The sequence below is a fragment of the Dromiciops gliroides genome, chromosome 5 (genome assembly GCF_019393635.1).
Source record: "Dromiciops gliroides isolate mDroGli1 chromosome 5, mDroGli1.pri, whole genome shotgun sequence".
NCBI lineage: Eukaryota > Metazoa > Chordata > Mammalia > Microbiotheria > Microbiotheriidae > Dromiciops > Dromiciops gliroides.
The window spans coordinates 33,302,785-33,312,896 of record NC_057865.1 but is presented as its reverse complement, the minus strand read 5'-3'; the positions used below and the strand labels follow the sequence as shown (position 1 = coordinate 33,312,896).

Sequence of the window (10,112 nt, the reverse complement as noted above, 5' to 3'; positions counted from 1 at the left end):
TAAGGTTTGTAAAGTGATTTATGTATGGTATCTGTAAGCATTATTGTATAAGTAAGCCCTAGAGTTAATTGTGGAGGGCAGTCACATGGTCAGATATGAACTTGAGGAAAATTACTTTGGCATTCCAGGATGGACTGGAGTGGTGTAGGAGACTTGAGGCAGGAGACCAATGAGGAGACCAATTGGGCAATAATCTAGGTGAAAGATCACAATAGCCTGCACTGAGGTGGTTGCTACACAAATGGGAAGAAGGGTCAGAAATGATAGACGTTTTGAAAGTAGAAAGATGTGGCAATTGATTGAATATGTTTGGTGAGGGAGATTTAGGAGTGGTGGATAATGATTTTATGGACTTGAGACACTGAAAGGATGGGAATGCCTTTGACAGAAATAAGGGAATTTGGAAGAGGGAAGGGTTTAGGAAGAGAGTAAGTTTTGTTTTAAACATGTTGAATTTAGGATGTCTCTAAGAAATGAAGTTTGAAATGTCCAATAGGCATTTGGTGATCTAAGATTAAAAATTCGGGCTAGGTATATAGATCTAGGAGTTACTCAAATAGAGATGATATTTAACCCATATTAGATGTGTGTGTGTGTGTCTGAGAGAGAGAGAGAGAGAAGGGAAGAGGGAGGAGAGAGGGAAAGTATGTACATACATACATATATGTGTGTATACGTGCATATGTATATGTGTGTATATATATATATATATATATATATATATATATATATATATATATATATATATATGTATACACACACACACAGAAGAGAATGAGAATATGAGAATAGAGAGGACAAGGCTATATAAAGTTCCTGGGAAATACCCACAGTTAGGAGAAGTGAGGTGTAATGAGAAGTGGAGGAGGTAAGAAGTTCATTTACACCAATGTATAAATGATTGACAACAACTTAAAGTGTTATTTTTTCTAAGGATACTTCCCATAATCAGGTTCAAAATTTTAAGCCAAATGAATAAAGCTATAATGGAGGAATTTCAGGCATCTGGTTGTTGATAGGAAAGGTATTTTCTTGGAGTTAGTGGGAGTCCTTGCTGTTTCTATTATTTTGTCACTTACCCCACTAATGCCTAAGGCCTATTCTGATGAAAGGGACTATTGTAAAGGAAGAGGGGCTGCTGTTTTCTGTAATATCAAGAATAGGTTGGAATACCAAGAGGCCCAAGTTATAGTCTTGAAGTATGTGATTTACCCTCTCGCCTCAGGTTCCTATTCTCTAAATTGAAATTAATCACCCTCCCTTGGCCCTACCAAATGGATTGTCATGAGAAATAGTGGAGGAAAAATAGTCATAAGTCACTATTCCAGGAGCTGATTTAAATGACTATCCCTCTTGCTGGCTGAAGATTCAGCTGTTTATGTTTTTTTCCTCCATTTCTTCTTCCATAGTGGTACATGGTAGTAATTTCTAAATTCTGGTTTTCAGGTGATCTATAGAGTTAGGGAATTAGGGAAATGACATCACATATGAGAACCAATGGGGAAAAAAGGTAAGGGACAATGATGTTAAAGGGAAGGTAAAATATGGAAATAATTTGTAAGAAGAAAAGGATAAAAACCATGATCCAAAATTGGATGGTAAGGGTAAGTAGATGCTTCACCAATGAAAAACCCCAACAACTTCTGGATTAGAGTCAGAAGAGTTGGGGTCCCCACACTGAAATTTACTATCTCTATGTCCTTTGGTATGTTCCTCAGATCACAGGAATTATAGCTTGGAGATACCTTAGAAATCACCTGATTTAAGCCTTTGATTTTACAAATGAGGAGACAGAGGGGAAGTAGTTTGTGTAAGGTCAGCTAGGCAGTCAGTGGCAGTGTTGGGAGTCTAACCCGGGTCCTCTGATTCCAGCTTCAGTGGTTGATTGATGAACTCTTTTGAGTCAGTTTTCCTCTTGTAGGAGGGGAGGATCCTAATTGTTACTTCCCTTATAGGGTGGTGAAGAAATTGCTTTGTAAATCTTAAGTTCCAATTCAATCATCATCAAGTTTATGTGAGATATTTTGCTCTTTTTAACAGGTTCTCAGTATGACCTTTCCAAGTCTTCCTTAATGTAGAAAGCTTTAATGTGTTATTGGGAAGGGTAAGTGATGGGTAAGACTAAGGTTAAATGTTTCTGTTTCAGAACTGACCTGGCTCTTCCTAAGGTGGGTGTGTTCTGATTGTGGATCCAGGGGAAAGTCAGAACAGAGATGGATGGATAGGAGCAAAGGTAGTAATCAAGGGGAACAGGTTAGAGAGAAGGAAGTGAGGAGACTATTAGCAGGAACCTAGGAAAGCCCAAGGACCTAGAGACAGCACTACATTTGGAGTCAGAAGACATGGTTTGAATCCTGCCTCAGATACTTACTAGCTGTGTGACACTGGGCAAATCACTTAAACTCTCTGTGCCTCAGTTTCCTCATTGGCAAAATAGAATTGGATGATGACAATAGCATGTATCTCACAGAGGACTTGTAAGGGTCAAGTAGAATAATGGGTGGAAAGCACTCTGGACTAAAAGAAAGAAAATACAACTAGTTATAGATCTAGAAATCCCTAACTTAAGCATAACATGGAAACTCATAAGAAAGGAATATGTAGGGTGGCATATCAAACAACTCAAGCCATCTTGATTGTTCCATAAGTAGTATTAAAATCTTTCTTTTTCTTCCTTCCTTCCTTCCTTCCTTCCTTCCTTCCTTCCTTCCTTCCTTCCTTCCTTCCTTCCTTCCTTCCTTCCTTCCTTCCTTCCTTCCTTCCTTCCTTCCTTCCTTCCTTCCTTTGCAGGGCAATGAGGGTTAAGTGACTTGCCCAGGGTCACACAGCTAGTAAGTGTCAAGTGTCTGAGGCTGGATTTTAACTCAGGTCCTCCTGAATCCAGGGCTGGTGCTTTATCCATTGTGCCACCTAGCTGCCCCCAAAATCTTTCTTTAAATACAATAACCTAAAGCATAATAAAGCATCTACTAGTGGGAGATATTTGTAAAGGTATTTATCATGGTGTCTGGCTCAGAGTAGGCCTTTAATAAATGTTTTTTCCTTGTCCTTCCCCTTTTCTAGGAGCCATAAGCCTACAATTTATCTAAGACTTAGTCATCCTGGTCATAAATAGGCGGATGTGAGCCCAGGAGTTTAGGAAACCCAGAGTTCTATTCACTTACCAACCCCTTGTTTTCCCCTTTCTTCTTTTCCTCTTCCTCCTCCCCCTTTTCTTCTGCCTCCTTCCCCCTCCCCTCATGGCCATTTCTCTTACAAGCAGGTAAAAGAATGCAGGCAATACAACATGATTTCCAGCTGATATCTGACTCATGTTATTCAGTAAAACTTGTCAAGAATAAATGCAATTGGGGGCAGCTAGGTGGCGCAGTGGATAAAGCACCGGCCCTGGATTCAGGAGTTCCTGAGTTCAAATCCGGCCTCAGACACTTGACACTAGCTGTGTGACCCTGGGAAAGTCACTTAACCCCATTGCCCCGTTAAAAAAACAAAACCAAAAAAACAAACCAAAACAAAAAAGAATAAATGCAATTAGGCAAAGGACAGACTGAGATTCTTATAGCTAGTCCAAGACCCTGTAATGGCAGGGATGCCTAACTGCTTCTTGCTTTGGCTAGCTCATTGTTCATAGAGTAGGATGTAAACATGAACAATGAGCCAATATTAAGAATATATCAAGGTCCTACTATGCGACAGACTCTGTGCTGTGTAGTGAGAAAGGTAAAAACACTTTCTGCTCTGAATGAATGCCCAGTCAGGGCAGAATGTGAAGTGCTCAGCTTGGCACCTGGCGTCTTTTTTTTCTGACCTTGAGCCCTTCACTTCAAGTTCATGAGAGGCATGTGCCATTTCCACTAAGGCCTTGACTTTGTGCGTTGTATCTTTCCCTTCCTGCCATGATTGGTTAATTCCATTTGTATTCTTGTCCTCTACCTGAAGCTAAAGCCTCTTTGTTCCAAGTGGTGGGAGAAGGTCAGATGGAGCAGAAAGGGAGCTATAAATACACATAGTGAACTTCCAGTAAAGGGGGAGACCAGTGGGGAAAAGGCTTTCTTGAATGGCAAAGAGGATGAATGGTACCCATGAGATCTCATAAGAAATTGTATCTATGGTGGGTTAAGCTCCTCAGGCTTTGGAAGAAAAATGACCTTGGCTCTAGTTGCCTGGTTCCAAATGGCTTCTGAAAAGACTCAGGTATTAGTTTATCAAGAGAAATTTCCCATTTACTTTATCAAGATCATTGATGGCCCTGCTTCACAGCAGGGCTCAGAGAGATATCTTTCTTTACTACATCCTCTTTCTTTTTTATTTATCTTGAAGACTTGATCTATTTTGGGATTACAGGAAAGAAGGAAGACATCTGGTAATATCATTTTCAAGCAAAGATGGAGAACATCTGCCAAAAATTCTTACCCTTTTCCTCCTGGCCCAGTTTTGACCTATCAGCCTCACCTCAGAAGCAGCAGGGAATCTACACGGGGTGATATCTGGGCTACTGAATCCTTCCTGCCATGTTTTATTCATTTATTGGCTAGAGTTTAAGTATAAGGTTTTCTTGATCCCACAGAGGTAAAATTTTAAGAAAGCTCACTTTGCTACCATCTGGGCGGGTGTTTTCAATTCTCAGCATTTCATTTGCTGGAAGGGGGAAGGATGATTTTTTTTTGGTTCTTGTTTTTCAAGTCCTAGTTTTCCATAATTTTCATTTCAAGGAATAACCTTGTAAGAAATGATTATTAATAACCAAAGTCCTGATTTAGTCTGATTTTTCTGTATTTTTTCTGTTTAGAATATTATTTTCCAAATTACATGTAAAAACCAATTTTGACATCAATTTTTAAGAACTTTGTGTTCCAACTTCCCTTCCTCCCTCCCTTCCCACTCCCACCCCCAAGAACTCAAGCAATTCAATATAAGGTATACATGAATAGTCATGTAAAACATCTCTACGTTAGCTAGGTTGTGAGAGAAAACAGATAAAAAACAAAACTTCAGATAAAGGAACTGTCAAAAATTATGCTTCGATCTGTTTTCAGATATTATCAGTTCTTTCTCTGTAGATGGATTGCAATTTTCATAAGTCTTTCAGAGTTATACTGGATCATTGCATTGCTGAAAATAACTGTGTCCTTACCGGCAGATCATCTTACACTATTGCTGTTATTTTGTATACAGTACATTTCACTCTGTTTCAGTTCATGTAGGTCTTTCCAGGTTTTTCTGATAGCATCCTTCTCATCATAACTTTTATTTAGTACCTTAAACTTGACAAAGAATTTTCTTCACAATAGCCCAGCAAAGTAGGTACTGTGATGTTTAAAATGTAAATGTGGGTCCTAATCTGACCCCTTCATTTTTTGGGGGGAAAGTGGCTAAAATTTACTGATAAATTCAGCAAGAGTTTAGGCTTTTAAGGATTTATTAAAGTGTATTAGAAGTTAGTGAAGAGAGAGAATGGAAAACCCTAGTTTAGATCTATTCAGGATAGCCAGAGAGAAACCCTTGCTTTTCCTAGCAGTCCATGTGAAGTGCCCCACCATGACAAAGTCCTGGACAAAAAGGGGGACCCCTCCTTTTCTCCGTCTGCCACCACCAAGCCAGTTCCAGATGAAAGAGAGTCATCTTCCACCACTTCTCCCAGAAGCCCTCTGTGAAGCAGGAATCAGGGCCGTCCACACATACAGCTTCAAGATAATTGTCTGGTAGCTTTGATTAACATGACTACAGGCGGTTCTATAGAAGTAACCTCCAGATGCCAGGCCACATGCTTTCTTCTCAGGGCAGAGCTCCGATTCTCACAGTACCATATATTTTGCCATTATAATCAATCATCATAACTGTTTCCTTCCATTCCATTCCTTTCCCATGAAATTTACTATGTTTTCTACCTTCTCTTACCCTATTCTTCCTCAAAAGTGTTTTGCTTCTGACTGTCCCTTCCCCTGCTCTGCCCTCCCTTCTTTTACCCTTCCCTCCTTATCCTCTTCCGCTCCTAGATAGATTCTTCCTCCCAATTGGGTGTGTATGTTATTCCCTCCTTGAGCCTACTCTAATGAGATTAAGGTGTTTGAGCTATTTCTGTGTTCTAAATTTTCTTCCTCTCTCCCTCCTCAACCCTCCCTATGAAATCAAGCAATTCAATATAAGTCACACATATGCAGTTATGTAGAACATCTTCATATTCCTTGAAAGTATTTTGCTTTTTACTGCTCCCTCCTTCAATCTGCCCTTACTTCCTTCCTCTCTTCTCCCTCCGCCCATTATCTCCTTTCCTTAACACTTTCCCTCAGGGCAAAATATATTACTATACCAACTTGAGTATGTATGTTATTCCCTCTTTGAGCCATTTCTGATGATAGTAAAGTTCATTCACTCCCCAACTCCGTCCCCCCTTCCCCTCCCCTCAATAAGCTTTTTCCTTTATGTGAGCTACTTTTCTCCAGTCTAGCTCTCCATTTCCCTTTCTTCCCGTGCATTCCTCTTACCCCTTAACTTTATTTTAAAGATATCATTATGGATTAGCTAGGTGGCAGAGTGGACAAAGCACCAGCCCTGGACCCAGGATGCCCCAAGCCCAAATCTGGCCCTAGACATAAACCACCCCACCCTTCCTGCCCCACAAAAAACAAGGATAAACAAAAATAAATGCTTTACAGATATCATTCCTTCATATTCAGTTCAGACCTGTGTCCTCTGCCTAAGTGTATTCCTTTCAGCTGCATAATACTGAGAAAGTTCTTATGAGTTAGAAGTATTATCTTCCCATGTAGGAATGTAAAGAGTTTAATCTTTTAATATCCCTCATGATTTTCTTTTTCCTGTTTACCTTTTTATGCTTCTCTAGGGTCTTGTATTTGAAAGTCAAATTTTCTATTCAGCTTAGGTGTTTTCATCATAAATGTCTGAAAGTACTCTTTTTTCATTGAAGTTCCATTTTTTCCTCTGAAAGATTATAGTCAATTTTCCTGGGTACATGATTCTTAGCTGTAGTCCCAGTTCCTTTGCCCTCTGGAATATCATATTCCATGCCCTTCAATCCTTTAATGTAGAAGCTGCTAGATCTTGTGTTATCCTGACTGTGGCTCCATAATACTTGAATTTCTTTCTGGCTGCTTGCAATATTTTCTACTTGACCTGGGAGCTCTGGAATTTGGCTATAATATTCCTGGAAGTTTTTATTTTGGGATCTCTTTCAGGAGATAATCAGTGGATTCTTTCAGTTTCTATTTTACCTTCTGGTTCTAGAATATCAGGGCAATTATCACTGACAATTTCTTGGAAGATAATATCTAGGCTCTTTTTGTGATCATGGCTTTCAGGTAGTCCAGTAATTTTCAAATTATTTCTCCTGGCTCTATTTTTTCCAAGTCAGTTGTTTTTCTTTTTTTCTTTTCTTTGCTTTTTTTTTCATTTAATGGGTTTATTTATAAAGACATCTACAATGGTAAATAGCTTGCTTACTCCATTTTTCTGAACTGCTTTTACAGGTGGTTCTTGTTTTTTAAATCTGATTCCTGTATAGGAGAATCTTATTTCTTAAGCATCTGATGTTTTAATATATAGAAAGGTGCAGCAAATCCAGATTCAAAGTACACAGTTACCATTGCCAGCAACCGCCATTTGTTTTCTATTGAAAAGGGCAGGCTCCTCTCCAAGCCTTCCTCATAGTGGCTCCTGCGAACCAAGGAGGTGGAGAACCTGTGCAAACTTTGCCCAAACATGGCGCTGCTGAGGGCTCCGTGATGACCGCAGAGGAGGCTGCAACAGAGAATAATGTTTTTTGTTTGTTTATTTGTTTTTTTTCAGGGCATTGAGGGCTAAGTGACTTGCCCAGGATCACACAGCTAGTAAGTGTCAAGTGTCTGAGGCTGGATTTGAGCTCAGGTCCTCCTGAATCCAGGGCAGTTGCTTTATCCAGTGTGCCACCTAGCTGCCCTTTAATCCTAATTTTTAAGGAATCATTTTCTTCAGAGAGCTTTTACACCTCCATTTCCATTTGGCCAATTCAGCTTTTCAAGGTATTTCTTTCCCTCACTAGCTTTTTGTACCTCTTTCACCATTTGGCCCAGTATGTTTTTTAAGGTGTTATTTTTCCCCCCAGTATTTTTTGTGTCTCCTTTATGAAGCTGCTGGCTTTTTCCCTATCATTTTCTTGCATCACTCTCATTTCCCATTTTTCCCTCTACCTCTCTATATTTTCAAAGTCCTTTTTGAGTCCTTCTATGTCCTGAGACCAATTCATATTTTTCTTAGAAGCTTTGGATGTAGTAACATTGACTTTATCTTCTTCTTCTGAGGGTGTATTTTGAGCTTCCTTGTCACCATAGAAACTTTCTATGGTCAGCATTTTTTTTCTCTTTGCCCATTTTCCCAGCTGATTTCTGGACTTTTAACTCTTTGTTAAAGTGGGGCACTGCTTCCAGGGTGGAGGGTGCACTGTCCTAAACTTCAGGAGATTTGAGCAGCTGTTCTTTGAGCTTCTTCTAGGAATTTGTAAGTCCTTAGTTCTTCCAAGGTAGTATCCTTTAAGGAGAGGTATGTTTACTAGTCTCCTGGCCTGTGCTCTGGTTTGCAAGCAACTACAAGGCTTTTCTACCCTGGAACTATGAAGCCTGCTCCACTATGGCTGCAAGCTCTTGTGTGCTTGTGCTCCTCCCATGCCTGGGACCACCACCCAAGACTGTGACCTGGATCAGAGTATGGTCAAAACAACAAAGTCCAGCCTCAGTGCTAGCAAAGAGACACTTGTAATCTCCTTTGGGAGTTGTTTGACCCCTTTACTGTCTGTGCGCTGAGTTGCACCACTGATTCAGAGGCTCCCAAAGCCTGCATCTAGCTCATTGGGGCTGCGGCTGGGTCTGTGCTGGGGTTGGGTCTGTGCAGGCATGGCCTGTGCTGGGCTGTGACCCACTCTTGCCCTGGTACAACAGACCTTTCCTGCTGACCTTCTAAGTTGTCTTTGACAGGAAAATGATATCACCCTGTCCTTTTGTGGGTTTTGCTGCTCCGGGAATTGCCTTATGGCATTATTTGAAAGTATTTGGAGGGGTCTTGGGGAGAGCTCAGGCAAGTCACTGCCTTTCCTCCACCATCTTGCCTTCACCCCCTCTCGACAGCTTTTTTCAAGGAATTTAGCTGCAGAAGGGTACAGAGATATAGGACAATAACTATCAGGAATGAATGGATCAAGTAAGTATTTTTTGAGGATGGGGAGACGAGTATATTTTTAGGCAGTTGGGAATCAGCCATTAGACAAGAGAGACTGAAGATTAAATCAAGAGTGGTGATAATGATAGATTGTAGAAGATGGGCTAGATTGGGTTCACTTGTGCTATAGAGGGGTTTGCATTGACAAGGTACAGGGCCACTTTTTCATATGAGATGGGTGAAGGAGAAGATAACAGTAGAAGGCATTAAAGTGATAGGAGATGAGGTGGGGGAAGAACACACAATGCCTAGTACAATCTAGCAAGAGTTCAATTAACATTTGACTTAATGGAAGGAATTATAATAACCCTATTGTCATTTTGATCACAGAATTCAACTTAGAATTTGCTTCTTTTAGCACTAAACTTAACAAAAATTTAGCCATTTATGATACAAATTGTTCTAAATGATATTAGATATTCCTCTGACTTTTAAAAGGAAATATAGTGAACATAATGCAGTTTTTTAAAAATAAAAAAGAAATTTAATAGCTCACTGAAAAAAATCAAACTACATATGCTATAGTGGGAATTACTTTTGTGGATGAGTTGGACTACATGGCCACTGAAGTCTCTGCCAACTTTCAAATTCTGTTACTCTGATGTGAAATAAATGCTTTTAGTCCTGGTTTTCCCACCTATCTGGCCACTCCTTAGTCTTCTTTGCTGGATCTATCCAGGTCATGCCCTGTAGCCATAGGTATTCTTTAGGGTTCTGTCCTTGACTCTCTTCTCTTCTCCCTTTATACTAAAGCTTCTTAAACTGTGTATCACAACCTCATATGGGGTCACATAACTGGATGTGGGGGTTGTGAAAAATTTGGAAACAGTAAAAGGTTATGTAAACCTATTTTATATATTTGTATACCTGGGGCTGCATAAAAATTTCTTGGGAGAAAAGGGGTC

General features: G+C 40.0%; 1 protein-coding gene across 1 annotated transcript; it reads right to left on the bottom strand.

Annotated features, from left to right (window-relative positions):
- Positions 1-7,529: 7,529 nt before the first annotated feature.
- On the bottom strand, positions 7,530-7,721 carry LOC122727394 (cytochrome c oxidase subunit 7C, mitochondrial-like). Its single transcript, XM_043964884.1, has one exon. It carries the CDS (start codon positions 7,719-7,721, stop codon positions 7,530-7,532), a length of 192 nt encoding a protein of 63 aa, XP_043820819.1.
- Between the last annotated feature and the right edge of the window lie 2,391 nt (positions 7,722-10,112).

Coding starts and splice junctions, on each gene's coding strand:
- LOC122727394 (XM_043964884.1), bottom strand. CDS start 7,721: ATGTTTGGGCAAAGTTTGCACAGGTTCTCCACCTCCTTGGTTCGCAGG.